The sequence below is a fragment of the Tiliqua scincoides genome, chromosome 5 (genome assembly GCF_035046505.1).
Source record: "Tiliqua scincoides isolate rTilSci1 chromosome 5, rTilSci1.hap2, whole genome shotgun sequence".
Lineage (NCBI taxonomy): Eukaryota > Metazoa > Chordata > Lepidosauria > Squamata > Scincidae > Tiliqua > Tiliqua scincoides.
In genome coordinates, this window is record NC_089825.1 from 127,960,390 (window position 1) to 127,988,236 (window position 27,847).

The window sequence follows — 27,847 nt, forward strand, 5'->3', positions numbered from 1 at the left end:
ATGGATATGGCAGAGTTTGGCGCCGCTGCCCCTTACCTGCGTCAGTCAGAAAAGCAAAGGATTGAATCGCAGACTCGGCCTTTTGACTTGAAGAAGGACGTGTTTGTGCCGGACGTCAAGGAGGAGTTTGTCAAGGCCAAGATCTCTTCCAGGGAAGGTGGCAAAGTCACTGCAGAGACCGAGAATGGCAAGGTATTCTGTCCACCCGCTCCCTTCCCATCCCCAGCCAATGTCTTTCCATTGTGAACCATCTGAAGCATCCCGAGGCCTCCCCTAGGGGACACGTCCACATGGGATCTTCCAGTGTCCCCACCAAAACACACCTTTAATAGGGTGCTCCCCACCATGATATCCCCCCGGCACACACTCACACTTGGACACAAGCAAGTTGTCCTCCAAATCCTATGGAACCTCCTAGAACTTCTTGGAGTCTTCTTCCTAACAGTGCCCTCTAGGGGCATGCTTTATAGTGTCTCCCAACCCCTGTTGCCCTCTTTTCTGCCCCACATGATACTCCATGTTATCCCCTCAATCCTTCCAATGAGTCCTCTCCTATCCCACCCATCCGCAAGCCGCTAAGTGTAAATGGCGATGCCCTCATTGCGTTGTTCTGTTCAATAGGGAGTTTCCCATCAGCTTCCTTCAACCAATTCCCATTTCCCCAACTACCCTTAATTGGTTACATGCTGGGGAGGTGTGGGGAGGAAGAGGAGCAGCTCCCCACCCTTGTGAGAAGAGTAGTCCTGCTCTGAGACTTCATTGCTGACTCTTGGCAGACGGTGACAGTGAAAGAAGACCAGATCATGCAGCAGAACCCGCCCAAGTTCGACAAGATCGAGGACATGGCCATGCTGACCTTCCTGCACGAACCTGCGGTCCTCTACAACCTGAAGGACCGTTACGCATCCTGGATGATCTATGTAAGCCAGGGACTCGCTCCGTGTAGCTGCTGGGGTTATCCCCATCCTTGCCTTCTAGGAATCAGAGAATCGCCCAGGGACGATAGGCGAGGGACTCTGTGTCGATCCGTTTCATGATCTCGGTTTTGGAGGGCAGAATTTGCTGATATGTGCCATTGTGTACATGTGATGTTGCTAGATAAATAAGCAGGAAAGGAGAGCCTTGCCATATCAGACCAAAGATCCGTCTAGCCCACCATCATGCTTCAGACAGCCAGACGCCTCTGGGTAGCCCACCAGCAGGTTATAAATAAGTTTCTAGCTCTGAAGACTCTGAGGTTCTCCACAGCCATCCTTTCCACCTGGAAGGTAATTCTTCGGCTTCCTTCTCTCCTTCATCATCTTTCTCTAGACCTACTCTGGGCTCTTCTGTGTGACCGTCAACCCCTACAAGTGGCTGCCTGTCTACAATGCAGAAGTGGTGGCTGCCTATCGGGGCAAGAAGCGAAGTGAAGCCCCGCCCCACATCTTCTCCATCTCTGACAATGCCTATCAGTATATGCTGACAGGTAAAAGGGGGGGGGGAATCCACACTCCCAGTTGGGTGGGAGGAAGAGGGGGAGTTGCAGTTTTGTGGGGGAGAAACAAAGAACGTTTGTGCAGTTTTCATTTTTGTGCAGTCTTGCTATGTTTCCCTTCTCCATTCGGGGTTTAATTTTCTTCTTTCTTCCTCTCTTTTATTTCTTTCCCTTCTTCTTTGCATTTTTCTCCTTTTCTTCTTCCGTCCCCTCTTTAGATCGGGAGAACCAGTCCATCCTCATCACGTAAGTTCTGCTATCTCCTTCTGGCTGTCTTTACAAAGTCTTAAGTCTTCAGCCTACCTACCTCTTGGTCTACCAATCCATGGACTTTAGACACCCCCAGCTGAAGTCTTCATTGAAACCCACTGGCTCCATTCCAAACCCCTTCCCCACACTCTTTCCTTCTCTGGCTTCTCCTGTTCTGCCTCCCAAGGGGATACACCAGGGGTCTCTAAACTACAACCTGGGAGCCCACCACGAGATTTTACCTGGCCCACAACAACATAACATTTTTTCCCCAACCATGCAGTTAGATAGTTAAGATGCGCAGTTCTGTGCACCATTTTTAGTCACCTGGGCCATAAGCCTTAAGGCCCTCAAACCATAATTATTCAATGTTAACCTCACTCATAAAACAAATCGGGCTTCTGCATGTACGTTTTTCAACAATGCCATAAAACGATCATAGTGTGGAAATAGCATTATTTTTGCACATGTGTAAGCATAAGAACATAAGAACATAAGAACAGCCCCGCCGGATCAGGCCATAGGCCCATCTAGTCCAGCTTCCTGTATCTCACAGCGGCCCACCAAATGCCCCAGGGAGCACACCAGATAACAAGAGACCTCATTCTGGTGCCCTCCCTTGCAGCTGGCATTCTGACATAACCCATTTCTAAAATCAGGAGGTTGCACATACACATCATGGCTTGTACCCCGTAATGGATTTTTCCTCCAGAAACTTGTCCAATCCCCTTTTAAAGGCGTCCAGGCCAGATGCCATCACCACATCCTGTGGCAAGGAGTTCCACAGACCAACCACACACTGAGTAAAGAAATATTTTATTTTGTCTGTCCTGACTCTCCCAACACTCAGTTTTAGTGGATGTCCCCCGGTTCTGGTGTTATGTGAGAGTGTAAAGAGCATCTCCCTATCCACTCTGTCCATCCCCTGCATAATTTTGTATGTCTCAAATCAGCAAAAGCAAATCAGCAAAAGCAAATCAGAACAAACCAGGTTTCCACAATGGATCAGCAGAGCTAGTGCGCCATGCATCGCTTGCCTCTGTCACATATAAAGCAGAATTTTTTCTGGTCTGCGAAAATTTGCAAAGTATATGATGTGGCCCTTGTACTGAAAAGTTTGGAGACCCCTGGGATACATGAATTCAGCCTTGTCAAAAGCCACTGGTTTGGTATTCAGAATCCCCTCTGGGCAACAGCAATCTGTTTTAGAGCACAAATGACCAGCACAGTAACAAAGTAGCAGGCCATGTGAGCCAATTGCTTTGGTTGCCTTATTTGCAAGGCGACCATGATGATGACCTGCCTTCCCTCCATCCCTGGGTGTAAACCCCATGGAATGTGACTGAATCAGGCAGGCGTTCTCTGCAGTCTCTCTCTTCTACCCACAGCGGAGAATCCGGTGCAGGGAAGACAGTGAACACCAAGCGGGTCATCCAGTACTTTGCTGTGATCGCGGCCATTGGCGACCGTAGCAAAAAGGAACAGGCTGCTGCCACCGGCAAGGTGAGCTCCTCACCCAACTCTCTGTCAGGCCTGAGGCCAGGCTACCTGTTATACTTACCCCATGAAAGACATGCCTGACCGAGGCTGTTTGAAAGCTCCCCACAGAGAGGCAAAGAAAGCTAGAGGTGCTGGGGGGGGGGGGAGACCCTGCTGTCTAGTGTCCTTCTGGTGCTGACTGTTGCTTGCTATCATTTTCATGGTGGCCTATCTTCTCCACTCTTCTTTCCCCCAATGGCTCCAACAGTGGAGTGGGAGGGGCCGCTTACACTGTGCTTTGTGGCATCTGCTATACTTACCGCGCCACCCCCCTGGCTACACTACTGCTCTTCGGCCTCTGTAATGGAGAGGAAGCTTTGTTCTAATCCCTCCCTTCACCCACAGGGTACCCTAGAAGATCAAATCATCCAGGCCAACCCTGCTCTGGAAGCCTTTGGCAATGCCAAAACTGTGCGGAATGACAACTCGTCCCGATTTGTGAGTGTTACGCAAAAGAGAATATGAGCCCGTGTTGTGGGGGAGGGGGGCACATTCTGAAATGTCAAGGTCCTCTTTTGGACAACTTCTCTCCCTCTTCCTGCTGCCTTCTCCCTGGCTTCATCTTTCATCTCCCCCTCAGGGTAAATTCATCCGAATCCATTTTGGGGCGACGGGGAAGTTGGCGTCTGCTGACATAGAAACTTGTAAGTGCTGGCTACTGCTGCATATTTACCTTTTTGTTTTTGCATTAGGCTGAACTTTTCTTCCACAGTAGTTCCCCCTCAACCACTCCATCTTGCTTTTCCTTTTCTCAGACCTCCTGGAAAAGTCTCGGGTCATCTTCCAGCTGAAGTCTGAGAGGAACTACCACATTTACTACCAGATCCTGTCCAACAAGAAACCAGAGCTCTTAGGTGGGTCTTTCTTGAGGAGTTAAGTCATTCTTGACTTGTCAGAAGATCTTCTCAAGTTGCCTGATGCTCCTCAAATAAAAGGATGAGCGTGCAATAGTAGTTGGTTGAACTGCATCTTGAGAAGCCAGGTTGAGTAGAACACCTCTAGCGGAACAGAGGGATTACTGAACTTTTAGTTGGGCACTGATGTGGTAGCTGGACGTTTAGAATGGACAGGCCATTGGTCACTGGGATACCAGTAAATGCAGCTGTCCTCAAACTTCTTCGCATTGTTGATGATTTCATTTTGTGGGACTGGGATTCTAAGAAGGCTTCCTTATTTTGTGTTCATCTCTTGTTGGGCTGAGTTGATCTTTCAAGCTGAATTCGTACACATTGGATCACCTCCCCTTGGATGGTTGAACTGAGCCTTCCTTCCAGATCTCTTTTAGGTTGCTGTTGGTTCAGATGACCATTTTGTCATCTGCTGGGCTACGTCCAGAGCATAATTCTTGTCTGAAAAATGGAAGAACCATGTGCAACTTCTTGTAATTTACCCACATGACTCATTCTGATTCCCCTCCTTTCAGACATGATGCTGGTCACCAACAACCCTTATGACTACGCCTTCATCTCCCAAGGAGAGACCACGGTGCCTTCGATAGACGATGCTGAGGAACTGTTAGCAACTGATGTGAGTGCTGTGGACAAAATGTTCTAAGGCTGCAGTCTGATCCACACTTACCTTGGAATAAGCCCCACTGACTATAATGGGACTTACTTCTAAGTAGACGATGCATAGATTCGGGCTGTCAGTCACGAGTATCCAAACCCTGCTGCGGCCCAGACTATGGGGAAATCCCTCATTCTTTCCTCCATCCGCAGAATGCCTTTGACGTCTTGGGCTTCACCCAGGAGGAGAAAAACTCCATATACAAGTTGACTGGGGCCATCATGCACTACGGAAACATGAAATTCAAGCAGAAGCAACGTGAAGAGCAGGCCGAACCTGATGGCACGGAAGGTGCGAGGGAGGCGTAGGCAATACCATCGTGAAATTAGTCAGGGAGGGGTTATTTCAACATAATTGGGGGGTGAAGAAATGAAGGATCACAAGTTAGGAAAGTTCCCAGTGGATGGTAGATTCTGGAGCAGGTAAACGATATCATAATGTATCAGTGATGATGGTCCACTGGTCAGTTTCTGGTAGATCACCTTGTGACTGCTGACTCCTGAGATTTCAGTATACTTTGCCTACATCGGGGATGTCAAACTCGTTTCATACTGGGGGCCAAAGTTAGCATTCATGGTGCCTGCTGAGGGTCGGAAGTGACATCATTCAGCAGGAAGTGACATCAAAGCAGATGATGGCCAGAAATAAGCGCTTTGTCCTTGTGTAGGAACTCATTAGCAGCAAACGACGGAAGAGAAAACGTGCAAATCTTGTTCATATTTTCAAGATATGAGACAGCCCAGTTATCAAGCTGGTAGAGCCCAATAATGGGGGCTGGATAAATGGCTTCCAGGGGTTGCATTCAGTCTGCAGGCCTTGTGCTTGACACCCTTGTGCTTGACACCACATACTTACCAGCCTCCTTTTGTAGCCTTAAAAGCTAGAAAGTTCTAACTTGTTTGCCGTTATTGACCTGGTTTAATCTCGTTGTTTCTCTGCATCTACAGAAGCTGACAAGTCAGCCTATCTGATGGGCCTGAACTCGGCTGACCTGCTCAAGGGACTCTGCCACCCAAGAGTTAAAGTGGGGAATGAATACGTCACCAAGGGGCAAAATGTCCAACAGGTGAGAGCCTGTCCTGGGGACAGGTGAGATGGAATTGGATTCCTCTTTCCAAGCTCTCACTGTGAGAGCTGGAACCCATTTTTTTAAATTTAGGTCTGAAATTTCGTGTTTCAGATTTTGAAAGAGACTTTAAAAAGGCCCAAAAGTCCTACAGGGTTAAGCCTTCTGTGGCGCAGTACTAAATTCTTGAAACACTGTGCTCCATACTTCTGGGAAACCTGACCCCATGTTGGGGTCTTTGACTGGATGGACTGTAGCTCCAAAGACTTCTTCATGCAGGCAGCTGAGATGGAAACTCTTTGCATTTGAAGAATCCACCGCCCCCAGATATCAACCAGTGAGACTGGAGGCTGTGGAGGTGCTAATATGAAGGAAATCTATGTCTTAACCTGGCACATTCTAATCTTTATCAACTGCTGGCTATTCCCTTTTATATCTCAATGAGGGTCTGGCCCATTGTCACGAGTCGTTTTGGTTTTTTGGAGTGACTTCACAAAGTCCTTGTGCTTCTCTGGTCCAGATTTAAGTGCTTCTGTTCTGTTGTCGACCTGCCCCCAGACTTGTCTCCTTATTGTCTTGATGTGTTTGTATTTTCTTCTATTCTTTTTGACGTAATTTCTGCAAAATATCAATAAAAAGATCCCTTAAAAAATAATCCCTGATTCCAGATCTTGCAATGGTTAGATGCTTGCAAATCTAATTTTGTAATGAAGGACATCTCTCCTGCCCCATACCCACACTGCCGATACACTTCCCCTCTTCCAACAGGTGTCGTATGCTACTGGGGCCCTCGCCAAGTCCGTGTATGAGAAAATGTTCAGCTGGATGGTCACCAGGATCAACAGCACGCTGGAAACCAAGCTGCCACGACAGTATTTCATTGGGGTGTTGGACATCGCTGGTTTTGAGATCTTTGATGTGAGGGATTCTCCTTTTAGAATCTCCTTGAATCAACAATGGTATCATGGACCAAAGGGCTACCTTGTCCAATTTTTGCCTTCTACCTGTCAATCAGTCCATTGATCCATCCATTAATTTAAACAAAAGAGATCTTGTACTGGTTTCTGATGGAGCTGATCTGTACGAGGGGGGCTCCTTGTTGGGAGGGAACACTCCTTGTGGAGGTGAGCCACTTTGGGCTGTAAGCTCTCTACACAGAGGGCTGGCCAGCCTCAGGGAGACACTCCCTGCTGTGGAAGCTGCATCACACGGGGTCTTGACCTCATTTTTTCCCCACCTGCCCCCAGTTCAACAGCTTTGAGCAGCTCTGCATCAACTTCACCAACGAGAAGCTGCAGCAGTTCTTCAACCACCACATGTTCGTGCTGGAGCAGGAGGAGTACAAGAAGGAGGGCATCGAGTGGGAGTTCATCGACTTTGGGATGGACCTGCAGGCCTGCATTGACCTCATTGAGAAGGTACCTCACCTCACTCATGTGCTCCTGCGTCACAAAATGAATTCCCTTTCTTTATTCCTAGCTTGCGGGCTAGTGGCCCTCAGGTAATGGCCTCTTGGACTGTGCAGGGCTGCTGCCAGTGCATTCATGATCCATCCAGGACCATGTGGAGGTGCTGATTTATGAACTGCAATTGGTGGAACTGTTACCCTGCACATGCCCAATCTCGTCTGATCTTGGAAGCTAAGCAGGGTCAGGCCTGGTTAGTACTTGGATGGGAGACCGCCTGGGAATACTGGGTGCTGTAGGCTTATACCATAGTCTTTCCAGACTGAAGGTTGCCAAGCAATTGGTGCAATCCCAGTGGCCCCTTTTCAAGCCAATATCATCCGCCATGACTACTGATGCGCTCAGGACTGTTTCCTTCCGGTCGGTGATGACTTCTCCTCTTTCACAGCCCATGGGCATCATGTCCATCCTGGAGGAAGAATGCATGTTCCCCAAAGCCACTGATATGACCTTCAAGGCCAAGCTGTATGACAACCACCTGGGCAAGTCGGCCAACTTTGGGAAGCCCCGGAACATCAAGGGCAAGCCAGAGGCCCACTTCGCCCTCATGCATTATGCCGGCACCGTCGACTACAACATCAATGGCTGGCTGCAGAAGAACAAGGACCCACTCAATGATACTGTGGTGGGCCTCTACCAGAAATCAGCCCTCAAGCTCCTGGCGACCCTGTTTGCCAATTATGCTGGAGCAGATGCACGTAAGAGAGGCAGTGAATGGTGGGAGCAGGCGGAATCTTGCTTCTCTTTCAATTTCTTGTTCTACAAACCCCATTCCATTTCATGAGTGGGGCTAAACCCCAGTAGCCGCAGCTTTATAACTATAATACCACTGGCCAGGATGGTGCAGTGGTCTGGGAGTTGAATGTAGATCTGGAAGATCTAGGTTCAAATCCCTGCTCAGCCGTGAAGCTTCCGGGGTTACCTTGGTCCAGGCACTCTCTCTCAGCCTTACCTACCGGGCAGGGTTGTTGTGAGAACAAAAGGAGGGATGGAACCATGTATGGCACCCTGAGCTCCTTGGATGGAGGGAGGGATAAAAATATGAAAAATAATTCTATGGTGTGGTGTAGACTTGAGCAGGGGCGAAATCCCCCTTCAATAATGAAGCTCCCTGGGAGACCTTGGGACAGTTTCACTCTTTTTCAGCCTAGCCGACCTCAAAAGGTTGCTGTGAGGACGAATAGGGAAGCGGAAATCATGTACGCCACCGTGAGCAACTTGGTTTAGTCAATGACTTCTCAAGCGCTGGACTCCACATCTCTCTTTTTCTCTTTCTCTCCAACAGCTGTTGAGACCGGCAAGGGCAAAGGGACGAAGAAGAAAGGGTCATCATTCCAGACCGTGTCTGCTTTGCACAGGGTGAGGTTCTAAGGCCCGGATGCAAGCGGGGAGGCTCCAAAACCCTTTGGCGGTGACTGCCCTTGACCACTGTTGACGTGGCCGTCCTCTTGCTGCGTTCCTCACTTCCTTCGGAGGGATCTGCCTCTTCGTTTCACACCACTGCACGGGCCGTGGCTCCAGGAAGTGGTGGCTTTGTGTGGAGTGACGGGCCTCCGTTCATTTCTTTGTGACATTTTCCTCATCCCATTAACCCAGACCACAGGCCAACTGGGTGGAAATGGACAGCTGGAGAGGTCTTCAGTGGGGCAAGCTGCAACCTAAGCTTTCCACTGAAAGCATAGATGCTGCTCCCAACTTTCCATGTTACACTTCAGTAAAGACTGAAGGCAACGGAAAGTTTTCATGGCCACACGAAGGCAGTGGTTCAACATCTTCACTTGCTGCATTATTTCTCTCACTTGTCTTTCTTTTGGTTCTCAACATCGCTGTTCGACTTCCACTCTTCCTTGCCTTCATTGCTTTTTCTCCTTCATCCACTTGTCTTATCCCTTTCTCATTCTATTGGATTATCTTTCCTCTTTTTCCCTGTGAACTGCCTTTCTTCCTTCCCTATCTGTCCATCTGTCCATCACTGGCGATCCTGCCCCCTGTGCCTCCTGGGGCCAGGGGCCATGCAACCCCTCACCAGGGGCCTTCTGAGGCCTCTGGAGGGCAGGGTCATACAGTGGGTGGGGTGGCCGGTGAGGCAGAGTTTCCCCACTGGAGCCCTTTGAAAATCACTGCCGCCTTGTGAGGTGTGCAAGCACACACAACCCATGCACTGTGCGCCTGGGTTGTTAGTGCATGCACACCTCACATGGCAGTGGTGCTTTTTGAAGGACTTTGGTGGGGAGGCCCTGCCTCACTTGCCTCCTCACCCACTGCATGTCCCTGCCGGAGGGCCTCTAAAATGCACTTTGGGTTTTCAGGTGAAAACCAGAAGTGACGTCTTAAGGCCTTTTGAAAGCCAGGGAGGGGCCTCTCCCACCCTCAAAATGCCCTCTAAGGGCCTTAAAACGTCAAAACCAAGGGTGCATTTGAAAGGCCCTCTAGAGGCCTCAGAAGGTCTGCGGAGGCCACACATGGCCTCTCCAGCCTTCCAAAAGCCTCCAGGTGGGGCAAGGAAGGCACGACCACTCCCACAGGCATGGCACCCCAGGGCATTTGCCTCCCTCGACCTCCCCAAGCTGTGCCAGTGCTGTCAAAGACCCCACCCATCCATCATGTTTGTTTCCTGTCTACATGCCCCTGTTTTGCCCAACTATCTCTGAATACCTTCCCTGCTTCCGCCATCTATCCTTCATCATAACCTTTCTTTCTTTCTTTCTTTCTTTCTTTCTTTCTTTCTTTCTTTCTTTCTTTCTTTCTTTCTTTCTTTCTTTCTTTCTTTCTTTCTTTCTTTCTTTCTTTCTTTCTTTCTTTCTTTCTTTCTTTCTTTCTTTCTTTCTTTCTCAGGAGAACCTCAACAAGCTGATGACCAACCTGCGCTCCACTCACCCACACTTTGTGCGCTGCATCATTCCCAATGAGACCAAGTCTCCAGGTGAAACCCCAGTTCTTGCCCTCTGGATGTGCTTTGGGGGCCCCATAGTTTGCACCAGCTATACTACTGGGACAGGCGAGAAGGGGAAACTCTGCCTGGTGGACCCAACACCTCTAGACAAAAAGATGGCAGGAGTCAGGCCTCTGGAAAAGCCTTCCGATTGAGACTTCAGAAATTATTTGCTCGCCACAGCATAAAGCCAGAAGCTTAGACAGCTCCTTTCCTCATTCTTCTACATGGTGAAGATCACTGCCTTTCTTTCAAGCCTACCCTCTCTTGCTTCTCTCTTCAGGTGTGATGGACAACCCTTTGGTCATGCACCAGTTGCGCTGTAATGGGGTCCTAGAGGGGATCCGGATCTGCCGGAAAGGATTCCCCAATCGAATCCTCTACGGGGACTTCAAGCAAAGGTGGGCTGGTCTCTCTAATGGTGGGAATCATGCGTGTGTTGCTGATGACACTTGGAGGAAACTCAGGCTATCTTTGGGGGAGGAAGGCCTGTCTCGTGGGGCAGCCCACAGTGCAATGTGGCTATGTTTCAGGGGACTCAGCTAAAGAGGTGGCACTTGACCATAGAGAGGTCCTCAGAAATCAATAGCATTCTGCGCTCAAATTTGCATGCCCCCCCCTTTTTTGGCTTATTCTTCTGATAGTCAATGAGCAATAGAAAACACTGAAGTTCTTTCAGTGTCCACCTGGATGTTCCTGTTAAATGCCCTTTTCTGCCTGCTGGAATTTCATTAGGCATGGAGCACGTTTTTCCAAGCTTATCTTCATTGCCATAAAGTAGTGGGTCCCAAACTTTGGCTCCTCGGGGAACTGTGGAAACCCTCCAGGGGAGCCACAGAATCCTCACGAAAAAACCTGCTGCCCTATATAATGTATAGGATTGTAGCCTTAATGGGGAGCCTTAGCCAATGACCCGGTAGGTCAAGGGGGCCGCTAGGTGAAAATGTTTGGGAATTACTACCATAAAGACAAGAAACTTGACTTTTTCAAAAGAGGGAGAGAGAAATCAAGAGTTTTGTGCCAGATACCAAGTCCTGTGTTTGCAGAATGCAGTCCTGACATGCATGCAACCCTGCAGCTGCCTGCTTTGTGAGGGAAGGCACAGTGAAAGGGAAAGGAACTGAGAGGTCTCCTGCTTGCCTCTCCTTGTCCTCAGGTACCGCATCCTGAACCCAACCGCCATCCCAGAGGGTCAGTTCATTGACAGCAAGAAGGGGGCAGAGAAGCTGTTGAGCTCCCTCGATATTGACCACAACCAGTACAAATTTGGGCACACCAAGGTGAGAGAAGGGTGATGCCAGAATGAGCCTCTCCCACAGGGACAGGACAATGTTACGGCACTTCCCTGATTCTTCTGGCATCTGCTTGGAGTGTGTGTGGGGGTGGGGGTGGGGAGGCACTGCTACTTTAACAGCCTTTTTTTTCTGGCCAGGTGTTCTTCAAGGCTGGTCTCCTGGGACTGCTGGAGGAGATGAGAGACGAGCGCCTGTCTCGCATCATCACCCGCATTCAGGCCCAATCCCGTGGTGTCCTCGCCAGGATAGAATTCAGGAAGATCATGGAACGGAAGTATGTTGTCCCCTATTGGATTCCCCAGTATCTATAGGTGTAATTCCTCTAAGGCTCTGCTGCAAATTATCATCGTATTTAGATGCCCGATTGGTATTAAGAAGGAGCAGGGCCTTCTCAGGGGTGGCCTCAAAGCTCTGATGCACCCTTCTGCAGGCTGTTCCTGTGGTCCTCTTATTGATGTCATTTCACAAACAAGTAGACACGCTGCTGGCTTGATGTGTCTTTGGAAGGCCATTCCTATGGATCTTGTTGGTTTTGTGTGTAGTGTCTGATGTTTGTGGAAGTGCCAGGATGTGTGTTGATTGATTTTGCTGGGTTCTGTGTACACTGCTCAGAGAAGTTATTGCAAAAAATATTTAAAATTCTGTAAATAGATAAATATTGGTGGGGAGGGGTGGCACTAGGGACATTTCATTCCTCTAATACGTTAAGCTTTTTCTCCCATTCCCCTTTTCCATCACTTGAGGAGGCCACAATAATCAGAAAGGCGTGAAAAACTATTTATCTGCTTGAAAGTGCCTGCTAGGAAGCCAGAGATGGGGAAAGTAGAGATGAAGTCCATCCACATCTGAATTCATGGACTTGACAACAAAGAAAAGTTAACCCACATTTACAGAACCACAAACCTTGGTTTGCACCTGCCATTGTTCAAGCAGCACAGCACAGTTGCAGAGCTGCAGAATCAATGCACTCTTGCTTATAGGGACTCAAGAGGTAGAGCTTCTGCTTACGGAAGTTTGATGTTCAACTTCTTCGAGTTGGCATTTCTGGATTTTTGTACACTCACCTGCTCTTCCATTCTCCACTCTTTTGCAGGGAGTCACTGCTGGTGATCCAGTACAACATCCGGGCCTTCATGGGGGTGAAGAACTGGCCTTGGATGAAGCTCTACTTCAAGATCAAGCCCCTGCTGAAGAGTGCGGAGACTGAGAAAGAGATGTTGGCCATGAAGGAGGAGTTTGGCAGGCTGAAGGAGGCTCTGGAGAAGTCGGAGTCTCGTCGGAAAGAGCTGGAGGAGAAGATGGTCTCCCTGCTGCAGGAAAAGAACGATCTCCAACTGCAAGTTCAAGCAGTAAGTTGTGGGGTGTCCTTGCAGCCCCACATCCTTTAGGATACACCAGGGTTGACATCCGGTTATGTTGAGCTCCCTGAAGCAAGAAAAATATGGTTTGACCTTCTCTAAGTGTGAGAAACAAAGAACGAAAAGCACAACAAATATAGAGGGGTAGAATCTTGTGAGTATTGATGCCCCCTTTCTTTTACTTCCTCCTTAGGAGCAGGACAATCTTGCTGATGCTGAGGAACGCTGTGACCAGCTGATCAAGAGCAAGATCCAGCTGGAGGCCAAGGTGAAGGAGCAGACCGAGCGGCTAGAAGATGAAGAGGAAATGAATGCTGAGCTGACAGCCAAGAAACGGAAACTGGAAGATGAATGCTCTGAGCTCAAGAAGGATATTGATGACCTGGAGCTGACGCTGGCTAAGGTGGAGAAAGAGAAGCATGCAACAGAGAACAAGGTGAGGATGGGGAAAGGAAGACAACATCTGAATCAAGATGGAAGTTGTCTTAATTGAAGATATCAGTTGGGTTGCCTGAGGATTGATTGGGTGGGTTGTCCTTAGAGTTGCAAACTGTGAGTGAAAAAGTTTGTTTTGAAAACCTCCATTGTTCATTGGGTTTAGTTATATGGTGTACATGATCTCACAACCCACATCATTTGGGGTAGACTTGGCAAGGGGTCGTCTGTGGCCACTGAATTATTGAGTTAGATGTTGAAGGTTGGCTATGCATGATCTTAAAGATGGCCTGACCTGTTCTTCAGGAGTTGTATGGTGGAATTGGGTTGAATGCCTGTTCTGTCCAATGTGGTCCTGAGGATTTCTGAGTTGAATTTCATGCTGTTACAGTTTTCTAAATCCCATTTGAAGGATGAGGATGAGGGGTCCCTGCAGGTTATTGGGTTTGGGTGGGTTGTATGGTCTTGGTGTTGAATGGAATTGATAGTCATTGGGATTGGGTGGGTTGTGTCAAGTTGTGTGTTTTCAAGACAGGTTGGGTTTCAATGACTTCTCACTCGGAGACAAGTTGGGATAACTGATCTTTAGGATGGTCCTTCCATTTAGATGGGTTGCACCATCTGGTCCTTGCACCAGGAGCCAGTACATCTGAAGCTCCAGTCCATCTAGTTCTGACTGGCAACAGTGCCCAAAGGTCTCCAGCGTAAGGTCTTTTCCAGCAAAGTTTCCCTCTACTGAATCAGACTTCTGGTTTATCTACCCTAGTACTGTCCACTCTGGCAGGAAGCAATTCTCCAGATTCTCAAACTCAGGGTTTGTTCCAGAACTGGCCAGGGGACATATACTCACCTACCATCCATCCCCTTGGATGATAGGAAAAAGAAAGTGGATAGTGGGGGCAGCTATCCAAGACATTGAAAAAACTATTGCTGGTTTTGCCTGGGTTAAACGATCATCCTAAGACATCCATCTAGAATTTTGTGCCTATCATCTGACTAATACCATAACCTATGACATGATCACAGGTTAAAAACCTTACGGAAGAGATGGCTGGCCTGGATGAGATTATTGCCAAGCTGACCAAGGAAAAGAAAGCCCTCCAGGAGGCCCACCAGCAAGCCCTGGATGACCTACAAGCAGAGGAAGACAAAGTCAATACCCTAACTAAAGCCAAGGTCAAGCTAGAACAGCAGGTGGATGATGTAAGTACGTCAGTCTTGACACAGAAATGTTGGGTTGGTTGGACTTTTAGTTTAAGATGGGGGAGTGGATCGATCTTGTACCTGCTGGTGAAGGGATCTTGTTTGTCTTAGCCATGTCTTTGCTCAGCTTCTCGATTGGATGTTTTACTCTCTTCGGTCACCAGTTGGAGGGTTCCCTGGAGCAAGAGAAGAAGATCCGGATGGACCTGGAACGGGCAAAGAGGAAGCTCGAAGGGGACTTGAAGCTGACCCAAGACAGCATCATGGATTTGGAGAATGACAAGCAACAGCTGGATGAGAAACTGAAAAAGTAGGGTGCTTATTTGTGTCTGCCCAACTGCCCACCCCTGTTACGCATGAGATATCATTCCACTCTCTTTTGGGATCCAAACTGGTTCTTTTTTCCCCCTCAGGAAAGACTTTGAGCTCAATGCACTGAATGCTAGAATTGAAGATGAACAAGCCTTGAGCATCCAGCTACAGAAGAAACTCAAAGAACTACAGGTAAAAGGTGGAGGATTTTCAATGAAAAAGTTGCTTCTAAACTCTGGAACGAACTGCAGTCTAAGATTTCAGCATTCCTGGGGAGAGTCTAGCTGCTGGTAATAGACGTTGCATTTCAGACCATCAGGGTTCTGCTGCCTTACCTAAAACCACCTATTGCTTGCAGATAGACTAGTGTTCTTCTGCCTCTCTCCATGGTAGCTGTAGGTTCCAGATCCACAAATGCTCTTTTGAAGGAGCTTTCAGATGATCTCAGACTGTGCTTTGGTAGATCTTACTGGCTTCCAACTTTCTGGTGCAGGCACGGATTGAGGAGCTGGAAGAGGAGCTGGAGGCCGAGCGCACGGCCCGGGCCAAAGTGGAGAAGCAGCGCTCCGACCTCTCGCGGGAGCTGGAGGAGATCAGCGAGCGCCTGGAGGAGGCGGGCGGAGCCACCTCGGTGCAGATCGAGCTGAACAAGAAGCGGGAGGCCGAGTTCCAGAAGATGCGGCGTGACCTGGAGGAGGCGACGCTCCAACACGAAGCCACGGCGGCCACCTTGCGCAAGAAGCACGCCGACTCGGTGGCGGAGCTGGGGGAGCAGATCGACAACCTGCAGCGGGTCAAGCAGAAGCTGGAGAAGGAGAAGAGCGAGTTCAAGCTGGAGCTGGACGACGTCACCTCCAACATGGAGCAGCTGATTAAAGCCAAGGTCCTACACAAGGGAGGGAAGAGGGTGGGCTGGGCTGGAGATGGACGGAGGAAATGGTGATGTCAAAATTTGAGGGCAGGGCTGTTAATGGGGCAGGCTTGACCTTTAGAGAAGGGGGTAGCCTGCATGGTACAGTCTGTTTGGGAAGGGGGCAAAGTTTGGAGCTAGCTCCTTTCATTCCAGCATTAACGCTTCCTAAACTCTTTCACTGTCTCCACACTCTTGAATGCTTCTCTATCCTCACCAGTTTGCCTTCCTACTTTGTACCTCCTCCTTATTCAACTTTCCCCCACCATTTCCCCTCTTTTCTTTCTTCTAATGTCTAACTATCCACCCACACGTCCATCCATCCCTTTACGTTTCTTGAAATCCTCTTGCTTCCCCGTCCAACGTCTCCCCCAACCTCTCCTTGCTGGATTCCAGGCTAACCTGGAGAAGATGTGCCGGACTTTTGAAGACCAAATGAACGAGCACCGGGCCAAGTCTGAAGAGACCCAGCGCATGGTCAATGACCTCACCACGCAGCGAGCCAAGCTCCAGGCGGAGAATGGTGAGTTCTGGAGGACGAGGATGAGGGAACATACCCCTTCCCAACTTGTGCACGTCCTTGCCTTTGTCACAACTTGGTTTATTCTTTTTTCATCCTTACTCTCATGCACAGGTTAAGAGAGTCCTAGTGAGTCAGACCACAGGTCTGCCTGGTCCAGTCTCCTGCTTCCTGGTCTGGCTAGCCAGGTGCCCCAAAGGGAAGCCCACATGCAGGGCTTGTAGGTCACTCCTGCTGTTGTTCCTCAGCTGCGGTCACTTCTTGGCCTCCCGCCTTTGAAAGTGAAGGTTCTGTGTAGACGTTCTGGCTAACAGCATTGATCAGGCATCTTTCCTGCTCCTCTGTGAATTTGTCTAATTCACTTTTAAAGCCTTCCAAGCTGAGAGCCATCGCCACAGCTCATGGAAGCAAATCCTGCAAGCTGCTACTGTGTGGGCTTTCTTTTTCCAGTCCTGACCAGTAGCATAGCTACTGCAATACTTTCCATGCCCCCCCCCCTGTGTAGCAACACTACTGGTCCTGATTGCACTGCTAATCAACATCACTGAATCATTCAAGTTCTGGCTGAATGCCTTTGGAGTTGATTCATGATGACTCCCAACTTAGGAGGAGATCCACGGAAAGCTGGGTGATGGGATCCTTCCAGGGATAACGGGGGGCTCTACCACAAAGCAACTGACTGTTCTTTTTTTCCAGGGGAACTGTCCCGCCAACTGGATGAGAAGGATGGTTTGATAAATCAGTTGACTCGAGGAAAGCTGTCGTATACCCAACAGCTGGAAGACCTGAAAAGGCAACTGGAAGAAGAAGCAAAGGTCAGGAATGCCTGGAGATTCTGGGCTGGGCGTGGTGAAAAGGAAACTCAACTTGGCTTAACTTCAGAGGGAAGTTTGGCTACCGTCAGGCTGGGATTGAGGGCCACTGAGAGTGTGTGTCCTCCCCTTCCCACAGGCCAAGAATGCTCTGGCCCACGCGCTCCAGTCCGCCCGCCATGACTGCGACCTGCTGAGGGAGCAGTACGAGGAGGAGACGGAGGCGAAAGCGGAGCTCCAGCGCCTGCTCTCCAAGGCCAACTCCGAGGTGGCACAGTGGAGAACCAAGTATGAGACTGACGCCATCCAGCGGACAGAGGAACTGGAGGAGGCCAAGTAAGTGAGGGGGCCTGAGACCTCCACCATTGCCATTCCACCTCACAATCAGACCAGCTGCACACTGGTAGCCACCTCTGCTCCAACCCAACTCTTTCCCTTTGTAGGCTATGCTTCTCCCTCACCTTCTCTCTCAAGCACTTGCTGTTTCATGCTTCCCTCTTCGTTCCATCAATTCTTTTACGCCCCTTCCCCTTCTTGGTTCTTTCAACATCCTTCCCACACCTCCTTTTCCCAACAAGCCACAGGAATTATGGCTAAGCTTGAGCTCGCCCACAAAGCCTCTTTTTCCCCCTGAATGTGGCTTTCTTGTCCTAGCAGTGGGTCTTGGGCACCTTCCCTGGCAGCCGACTCACTCTTGCTCCCCCCCCTCATGTGCCAGGAAGAAGCTGGCACAGCGGCTGCAGGATGCTGAGGAGGCCGTGGAGGCAGTGAACGCCAAGTGCTCCTCCCTGGAGAAGACCAAGCACCGCCTGCAGAATGAGATCGAGGACCTCATGGTGGACGTGGAGCGCTCAAACGCGGCCGCGGCAGCCCTGGACAAGAAACAGAGGAACTTTGACAAAGTAGGATATCGCATACACGTGTGGAAAACACTTTGGCCCCATCTAGTGGTGATAATCAGGCCACACTGAATATTTCTGAAACTCAGTCACAGTGGCCCTTTCTCAAGCCGGGGAGATACAATTGGACCTGTCCAGTACAACAAAGACAAAGTAGCTTCTTACCGAAGGCTTTGATCTTTCCATACCTAGGATCTGCCTTGCAACTTGGGATCCATGTAGTTTTTTGCCTTGATGTACGTCTTTCCCCATTTTTTTCCAAGGGTGACCAGATACAAAAGAGGCTATACCAGCTCCTTTACCTTTAATAGTTGTGCCAAAGAGGGAATTTTGACAGGTGCTGCTTTTCCCACCTGTGTGTGACAAGCTGCAGCTACCATCTACATCAGTGGTTCCCAACCTGAGGTCTAGGGAGACCCTGAGAAGTGGTCCGCAAGGTCTCAGGAAAAAAAAAAAGACGATCACCTTTGATCACTTGCAGTGTCTTTCCAAGTGAATGCTCCTCCACAGACTACTAAAGTGTGACTGTAGGTAGTTCGTTTGCCCACTCTGGTTGTCCAGTGCTTGCTGAGGTGCGGGCTGTAGGAGGGTGCATTCTCCACCCTTTCTGGTAGTCTGTGGAGGAGTGTTCACTCAGTGAGATGCTTCCCCATTAACCACCAGAGAAAGTGGAGAATGGACTCCCCCCCCCGCACAGCTGGCATTTCCATTGTCTCGCCAAGCACTCCCCCAGGGGCCACCAAACTGCATTGTATTTTTGTGTGTGGTGGGGATGGAGGGGGTTGCATATGGTCCATGACAATTCCAATTTTTGCCGCAGTGGGCCGCGGGCTCCTAAAGGTTGGGAACCACTGATCTACATAAATATTATAGGCAAAGGAATTCTGTCCTGCTTTGCTTCTGACCATTTCCTGTCTTTCTGCTTCTCCTTTCATTTTTTTAAAACAGGTGGTGAGGCCACTAGTCTGACCCACCATAGCCAGAGTGTGACCCTCTTGTGGGTCCTTACTCACTAGTTGAAGACCAGTGGCCTAGTGGAAGAGATAGCACATCCATTGTGGATAATTCCACTAAATAGCTTTGTTTGGGACCACTCTGGTTCAGTCCCCGCATTCCCCAGTTCTGAAGGGCTGCAAAGGCTGAGGTCCTAGAGGTTGTCTCTCCTCCAGAATAGATTCCATGCAGTCTGTACTTTCCTCACATTCTAGTTCCCGCACAGGAACAGGAAAAGGGAAGGTCGAAAATGGGCTTACAGAAGGGAAGGAGGTGACCGGTCCCATTTCCCAGCCCTGGCAGAACATAGAAAACCAGGTTGTGCCTCACCTGTAACAACCGTCCAGGGCAGGGGCGTCAAGCTCATTTCATGCAGCAGGCTGAATAGCATTCATGACGACTGCTGAGGCTGGAAGTGATATAATTAAGTAGGAAGCAATGTCATTAAACAGATCATGACCAGATGCAACTTAAGAACTCATTAGCTGCAAATGACAGAAAATACGCAAATCTTGTGTAATATTTTCAAGCAATGGGAGAGCCCAATTATCACATGGGCCGCCCTTTCAGCAGTGACACCTCAGCACAGCTCAGCAGCTGAGAGTGGCTGACGGTGGTGCTGGGAGAGCCCGAGGGTTGGATAAAGAGCTTCAGCAGGCTACATCCGGCCCATGGGCCTTATGTTTAACACCCCTGGTCTAGGGCCACCCACTGCCCAATTTGAAAACAACAGAGCCCCACAGAACTGGCCTTTCTCAATCCTTCTCTCAACCCATTCCTTCACCACCCCAGCTTCTGTCTGAGTGGAAGCAGAAGTTTGAGGAGTCCCAGACAGAGCTGGAGTCCTCGCAGAAGGAAGCCCGTTCACTCAGCACCGAACTCTTCAAGCTTAAGAACGCCTACGAGGAGTCGCTGGAACACCTGGAGACGTTCAAGAGGGAGAACAAGAACTTGCAGGGTGAGCCTTCCTCCCTTGGTGGCCGAGGCCTCAGTCCTGCCCCCCCCTCCATCACCATGAAAGGCTGAGGATAGACCCCAACTAGCTCAGATATGAGCTGATTTTCTCACTTTTCCTTTTGTTCCACCCGTTAGAGGAGATCTCAGATCTCACTGAGCAGCTGGGAGCCAGTGGCAAGAGCATCCACGAGCTGGAGAAGGTGCGGAAGCAGCTAGAGGCAGAGAAAATGGAGCTGCAGGCAGCTCTCGAGGAGGCTGAGGTGAGAAGTGTTCTCAGTCATGATCCTGCAATACAGCTGGCCCTTTTTATCTACAGTGGATCCATTCCAGGACCCCCCATGGATACGTGAATCTGCAGATAAACAAATTCCGGTCAATTCCGGTTTGATGAGCACACTGGGCTTTTTAAGGCCATCTGAGGGCGACAGAGGCCTGTGGCGGCTTCTGTGGGCTTCAGAAGTCCTGCTGGAGGGCTCAGAAAACCTTTTGGTTTGGCGAGCAGATCGGAAGTGGCTTTCCCCCGTATCCACAGCATCCATGGCGAGTCAAGTCTGCAGATGCTGAATCCATAGCTGTGGGGGCAACACTGCGCTTCCTGGCTGAATGCTTCTCCTGATTTACGATTTGCCCATTCTTTCCATTCTTCCTCTCTCCTTTTGTTACCTCTCATGTATTTATTTCTTCCTTTGCATTCCCCCACCTTCTCTCCCAACTTTAAGCTAAATGTTAAGGGTGATGGGGGGCAATATAAACCCCACCCATGTGAGCAAAATCTTCACTCCACTTGAACATAGGAAACTATCTTACCCTCAAGTGACCCCATAAGCACTGGCATCATCTGAACAATCAAAAAGTAGATGTTAATGTCTCTAAAAATATGTTCTCTGGTGGTGTCATGGCAGGGTCAGTCCTTGTTGATGGGTACATAAGAACATAAGAACAGCCCCACTGGATCAGGCCATAGGCCCATCTAGTCCAGCTTCCTGTATCTCACAGCGGCCCACCAAATGCCCCAGGGAGCACACCAGATAGCAAGAGACCTCATCCTGGTGCCCTCCCTTGCATCTGGCATTCTGACATAGCCCATTTCTAAAATCAGGAGGTTGCGCATACACATCATGGCTTGTACCCCGTCATGGATTTTTCCTCCAGGAACTTGTCCAATCCCCTTTTAAAGGCATCCAGGCCAAGCGCCATCACCACATCCTGTGGCAAGGAGTTCCACAGACAAACCACACGCTGAGTAAAGAAATATTTTCTCTTGTCTGTTCTAACTCTCCCAACACTCAGTTTTAGTAGATGTCCCCTGGTTCTGGTGTTACGTGAAAGTGTAAAGAGCATCTCCCTGTCTACTCTGTCCATCCCCTGCATAATTTTGTATGTCTCAATCATGTCCCCCCTCAGGCATCTCTTTTCTAGGCTGAAGGTAGCTCCTCCTTTCAAGTAGGCAGGTACATTGATCAAGTCTTCCTGAAGAGAGGGGCTCCCAGCATCCTCCAGACTGGCCTTGCCTCGATAGCAGACAGGTCAAAGTCTTCCTTGTGGTTCCTTTAGCCACCTTTTTTTGCTACAAGGGGCTTTTGCCCGAAGATTGACTTCGCTGCACAGGGTCCCTTTAAGAAGCAATCAGTAGGCTGCAGGACCCCAGCTGCTCCTCAGGCAGCGCAGTATTGGCCACAGGAAGCTTCCTGGCCGAGTTTCTCCCTGCTCGTGCCGGCCGCCATTTTAATCTAGGCATGAAGCACCTGGGCGGCATAGAGGCACGTGTCTGCAGCCAGCCAGCCAGCAACAGCTCTCCGGAGCTCGCACCCACCATTTTCCTTGTGGCACGAAGCGCCCAGGCTGCCGCAAACCTTGACCCTGCCATGGCACCACCAAGAAGGGGAGTTTGCAGGTGGGCTCCAACCCTCCCGTTTGCTATTTCCATAAATCAATGAAGTCAGATATGGGGAAGCTCCATCACTACCTCCCCAATGCCCAATAGCCATTTAAAAAGCTGTCAGCAGTTGCTGTAACTTTATTCTGTAGAAAGCCAAGTGAATTTAATGTGACTAAGAGCTTCCCAAGAAGTAGGGGTACAAACATGGGGACAAACGTTTCCCCATACACACTCCCCAAGTAAAATTCCTTGTGCGCCTATAATTATGCCCTCGCCTTCTTCATTTAATTGTTCACTTTCTCTTCCATTTTGTCCTCCCTCTCCTTAACGCTACTGCCACATTTCAGGCCTCCCTGGAGCATGAGGAAGGCAAGATCCTCCGGGCCCAGCTGGAGTTCAACCAGATCAAGGCTGAGATTGAGCGGAAGCTAGCGGAGAAGGACGAGGAGATGGAGCAAGCCAAACGGAACCATCTGAGGATGGTGGACTCGCTTCAGACCTCCCTGGACGCTGAGACCCGCAGCCGCAACGAGGCGCTGAGGGTCAAGAAGAAGATGGAGGGCGACCTCAACGAGATGGAGATCCAGCTGAGTCATGCCAACCGAATGGCAGCCGAGGCTCAGAAGCAAGTCAAAACTTTACAGGGCTATCTGAAGGTACCTCCAGGGGGTTCAGTTTGGAGGTCCTTTCTTGCCTTCCCTGCTCCTGCAACATGGCACTCTGGTGCCACTTTTCATTTATCTTGTCTACCGTTTCCATCCTGGCTTTCCCCTTTCTTCCCAGGACACGCAGATCCAACTGGATGATGTGGTCCGAGCCAACGAGGACCTGAAAGAGAACATTGCCATTGTGGAGCGGAGGAACAACCTGTTGCAAGCAGAGCTGGAGGAGCTGCGGGCAGTTGTGGAGCAAACGGAACGGGCCCGGAAACTGGCGGAGCAGGAACTAATTGAGGCCAGCGAAAGGGTCCAGCTCCTCCATTCCCAAGTAAGAGTCACTTCCGGAGTGAGACCACTTACGTGCTTGAACATTGTGTGAAACCTGGAAATATTAGATGCCACCCTCAAGCTTTCTTTTCTGGGATTATCTCTACCAGTGGTTCTCAAACTTTTAGCACCGGGACTCATTTTTTAGAAGGAGAATCTGTCAGGGCCCACTGGAAGTGATGTCATGACTGGAAGTGACATCATCAGCAGGAAGAGTTTTAACAACCCTAGGCTGCAATCCTGCCCACACTTACCCAGGAGTATGTCCCATTTACTATCACTGTTAAAAGCATACACATAGCAGCCTGTTAAAAGTACAGATCTGTAACATTTCCCCAAAGGCAGTTGCATACTATGGTAGCATTAAGTCCAACGTATTAAAAATAAAATATTGAAATGAATGCAGACCCACCGGAAATTGGCTGACGACCCACAGTTTGAGAAACACTGATCTATACCTTTATCACACCTCTACAGTAGTACAGAACACTATTCTGAACAGAACTCTTCTGTTTGCCCAGAGTGGTCTAGAGTATGAATTTAGAACTGACTGTCACAGGGCGAGGATGCTAACTAACAGTGAGGTCAGATTTTGGTGAGCTATAAATCCCAGAGGCCTGCCGCAGATTTTGCAGAGCAATCGCAGCCCTCCCTGGGACTCAACGCAGAACCACAGAATAAAAATCCTTTGCCTGTTTTTTTTTTCTCGCGTCATCCAGAATACCAGCCTCATCAACCAGAAAAAGAAGATGGAGTCCGACCTGTCCCAGCTGCAGACAGAGGTCGAAGAGGCTGTGCAGGAGTGCAGGAATGCAGAGGAGAAGGCCAAAAAGGCCATCACTGATGTGAGTAGAATGGGATACATTAGAGAAGCACCAGCTCTAATCCAGGGGTAGGATAAATGGGCTGATTTTGTGTTCACCTGAGCAAAGGCAAAAAGCATTCATGACTCCTGAGTGGGTTATTTTGGAGTAAAGGCCTTAAAGCAGTACTACAGAAATACAATCCCCTATTTTTCCCCCCCGCAAGGAGGACCATAGTCGGTGAAGTTTACTTTCATGTGTCCCAGAATGCTCTTTTCCTTTGATTTATTGAGAGGAAGTAGCCAGCCTCAATAGGATGGACTGAGGGGTAATGGGATATGAAGAGGGCCCTTCCTTGGTTACATTCTGATGAGTTTACCAGACTGAACTAATTCTCTCTAAACCTTGACCTGAGTGTCTCTGTTGTGTCTCTGAATGGGGCAGGCAGCCATGATGGCAGAGGAGCTGAAGAAGGAGCAGGACACCAGCGCTCACCTGGAGCGGATGAAGAAGAACATGGAGCAGACTATCAAGGACCTGCAGCTGAGGCTGGACGAGGCTGAGCAGCTGGCCCTGAAGGGCGGTAAGAAGCAGCTCCAGAAGCTGGAGGCCCGAGTGAGGGAGCTGGAGAATGAGCTGGAGCTGGAGCAGAAGCGCAATGCGGAGAACGTCAAGGGCATGCGCAAATGCGAGAGGCGCATCAAGGAGCTCACCTACCAGGTGCAGTGGCTTGGAGACCCTTATTTTGTGTAGCACAAGTACTGCTTCTAGACTGAGACCTTGATGTACAATTGCTTGTGATTGTTGTCTACTTCACATTTTAACAGGCATCGTGTTTGCCTCTAATGTTAATGGTTGGCAACCTTCAGTCTCGAAAGACTATGGTATAAGCCTACAGCACCCAGTATTCCCAGGTGGTCTCCCATCCAAGTACTAACCAGGCCTGACCCTGCTTAGCTTCCGAGATCAGATGAGATCGGGCATGTGCAGGGTAACAGTTGCTGCCATGTAATGTTACATATTACATATGAATCTATCTGACTCAGTTTAGTCCGAGCACGATCCAATTTAACCACAAGACATTTCCATTCTTGACCAATTGTATCCATGCCCAGAACATGATGACAGTGCACACTTAATTTGCTGCACAAGGGCTCGAGATATGCTAGTTCTGATCTAGAATTACCTAGACTCAGAATCATGATCTTGTATTACAGATAATTCTTTAATTGACCTGATATCATAAAATCGCCTGATCCAAACTCAAAGGGATGCTTTATAATCTGGAAATATAACGGCGCGTTACAACCATTCAAGAATCCAGGTACTGGTTTGTCCCAGAAAATGGGGAGCAAAAATATGTTTCTCTTATCCTCAAAGAGATAGAGAGAGTCTGGTCCAACAAGAAGCTGACGGAACATACCAAGATCCAGGTCTACAGAGCTTGCGTCCTGAGTACACTTCTGTACTGCAGCGAGTCATGGACTCTTGGCTCACAACAGGAGAGGAAACTGAACGCTTTCCACATGCGCTGCCTCCGATGCATCCTTGGCGTCACCTGGCAGAACAAAGTTCCAAACAACACAGTCCTGGAACGAGCTGGAATCCCTAGCATGTTTGCACTGCTGAAACAAGGACGCCTGCGTTGGCTTGGTCATGTCGTGAGAATGGGCAATGGCCGGATCCCAAAGGATCTCCTCTATGGAGAACTCATGCAGGGAAAGCGCCCTACAGGTAGACCACAGCTGCGCTATAAGGACATCTGCAAGAGGGATCTGAAGGCCTTGGGAATGGACCTCAACAGATGGGAAACCCTGGCCTCTGAGCGGCCCGCTTGGAGGCAGGCTGTGCAGCATGGCCTTTCCCAGTTTGAAGAGACACTTGGCCAACGGTCTGAGGCTAAGAGGCAAAGAAGGAAGGCCCATAGCCAGGGAGACAGACCAGGGACAGACTGCACTTGCTCCCAGTGTGGAAGGGATTGTCACTCCCGAATCGGCCTTTTCAGTCACACTAGATTCTGTTCCAGAACCACCACTCAGTGCACGATACTATAGTCTTCCAAGACTGAAAGATGCCAACTGATTGATTGATCCTCAAAGAGTATTCCAAAATGTAATAAATAATGTATCTTATTATATACATCAAATGCTTCAGGAAACTGATATCTGCCTTTATGGAAGACTGCTGGTGTAGGTACTGGGGTCTGGAGCAGATTCTCCAGGAAAGAAATGATGAGAGGGCAAGAATCCAGCATGACCCTGGATAGAGACAAACATTGAAGTCTCTGTTAGGTGTCCAGAGCACACAGACCCGGTTCTCATGGAGGTGTTATAAAATATCTCTGCCATCTCTTCAGTCCAGAATGGCTCAAAAAGAATCATAGTTATGACAGGGAGTGGAGAGAGCTGGAAGCACAGCGCTATGTGAGCCCATTTTATACTTCATTCAGGTGGATCCTGGTTAACCTTTCTCCCCATTCTCTCTCCCTTTCTTGCCCTAGACGGAGGAGGATCGGAAGAACCTGGTCCGCCTCCAAGACCTGGTGGATAAACTCCAGCTGAAGGTGAAAGCTTACAAGAGGCAGGCCGAAGAAGCGGTGAGTGGTTCCTGTGCTTGGCAGCTTCCATCCGCCCCTGTGGTCTCTTCGGGGACTTGCAATAGCCTGGATCTTTGGAAGGGGCTGAGGAGGGCAGGTGGCAAGACTGGGGGGTGCTCAAACCAGGCTCCAGAACCTTTGCACCTGCACCCTCAGCACTCTATTTCCACTGCAAACCTGGCAGACTGAGCTCTGTGCTTCAAGGTCATCATCTAGGCTGCAGGACCAGCCTGCCTGAGCATCTAATCAGCTGGCCCCAAATGACCATCAGGTCCTAGGATGATTTGGCCCCAGAGCTTGGGAGCCAAGCTGGGAGCAAGTCCGAGCTTCTCGACTCTAGTACAAGAGTGCCGTCTAAGCCCCCTTTCCCCGACGGCTGCCCTTGGATATTGACCAGCCGAGCTTTGGCTACAAATCTGCCTCTGGCCCTTTTGATTCTTGATTGTGCTCTGGAGCTTGACCCCTGCCTGTTTAGGGCCACAAAACAGGGTCCTGGAGTCTGAGCTTTACTGAGGCTTGACCCTCTTAGAGACCCAGGTGGCCTGGACAGGGCCTCCTTCTTGCTTCTCTCGTCTCCCACCCTCCTTCAACTATTCCCTTTGTAGAGAGGGGCTGTGTGGATGAGCACATCCTCCCTGGCAGAAATCCTCAGGGTATCCTTCTTGCTCAACATCCCACCCACCTGGATTCCCCCACATCCTACACATCCACAGCAGTCTTGAAACAGCCAGGCTTGCAATCAACCTTCGCTTGCCTCAAATGCCTGTGGAAGCAGAAAAAGCTTTTTCTTTTCTAAAAGCAAGGACAGAGCTGGAATTGCCAGTAGGGTTGCTTTTGCCAGAAGGTCCCTGCTCCCTGGCCTTGCTTCTGATACAGAAGGGACTGGGAACAAAGCCTGATCTGGAGATCTTAATGTGGGAGGCAACACTCCTGGAGGTAAAATGGACACAGGCTGGGAAGTAACACCTGAAGGCCTTTCACCTGAAGCAAAATTTTCACCATTTGGAAATCCAGGGGGAGGCAGTTCCATGGATTAACAGTGGTCCACTTTGTCTCAGACTCTCTGAGCAAAACAGGGACCCCCTCCTATTGGCCTCCTTCTGTCAAGAAAACTATAGCAGCTGAACGTCTCCACAGCTGTAATCCTATCCCTGCTTACCTGGGAGTAAGCCCCGTTGGCTATAATGGGACTTACTTCTGAGCAGGCATGCACAGGCTTGAGCTCTAAACCCGTCACCCCAGCCCACAAACACAGTCACCTACAGCCTGAAAGAGACACCCCTTGTTTGCTTTCCACTCTCTCTTCCCCAGGAGGAGCAGGCCAACAGCAACCTGGCGAAGTTCCGGAAGGTTCAGCACGAGCTGGATGAGGCCGAAGAACGGGCAGACATTGCTGAGTCCCAAGTGAACAAGCTGAGAGCCAAGAGCCGCGATATTGGGGCAAAGGTGGGAGCCCACTGAGGCGCTGCCCTCCAAATCCAGACAAGCTGCCTTTTCAATTCCTTCCTCTCTCTTTGTCTACGTCCACTGACTCCTTCCTCCTTTCTCTTTCTTTCTTTCCGTTCCCCTGCAGAAAGGTCTGAACGAGGAGTAA

The 27,847-nt window shown here is 49.6% G+C and overlaps 1 protein-coding gene and 2 pseudogenes across 1 annotated transcript; 2 read left to right on the forward strand and 1 right to left on the reverse strand.

Moving 5' to 3' along the window:
* Positions 1-27,847, forward strand: LOC136651048 (myosin-7). The gene is made up of 38 exons (XM_066627118.1): positions 1-192; positions 777-920; positions 1,312-1,468; positions 1,696-1,723; positions 3,115-3,229; positions 3,611-3,703; positions 3,846-3,909; positions 4,021-4,119; positions 4,689-4,792; positions 4,984-5,122; positions 5,779-5,897; positions 6,666-6,815; positions 7,145-7,315; positions 7,752-8,073; positions 8,649-8,722; positions 10,199-10,286; positions 10,579-10,696; positions 11,452-11,575; positions 11,728-11,864; positions 12,684-12,939; positions 13,142-13,384; positions 14,410-14,586; positions 14,751-14,896; positions 15,000-15,090; positions 15,392-15,781; positions 16,205-16,331; positions 17,025-17,143; positions 17,280-17,476; positions 17,859-18,042; positions 19,825-19,990; positions 20,125-20,249; positions 22,216-22,524; positions 22,652-22,855; positions 23,574-23,699; positions 24,102-24,377; positions 26,158-26,253; positions 27,565-27,699; positions 27,827-27,847. Exons 1-38 carry the CDS (start codon positions 1-3, stop codon positions 27,845-27,847), a joined length of 5,826 nt encoding a protein of 1,941 aa, XP_066483215.1.
* Positions 7,487-7,605, forward strand: LOC136655064 (5S ribosomal RNA; annotated as a pseudogene).
* On the reverse strand, positions 24,547-24,663 carry LOC136654691 (5S ribosomal RNA; annotated as a pseudogene).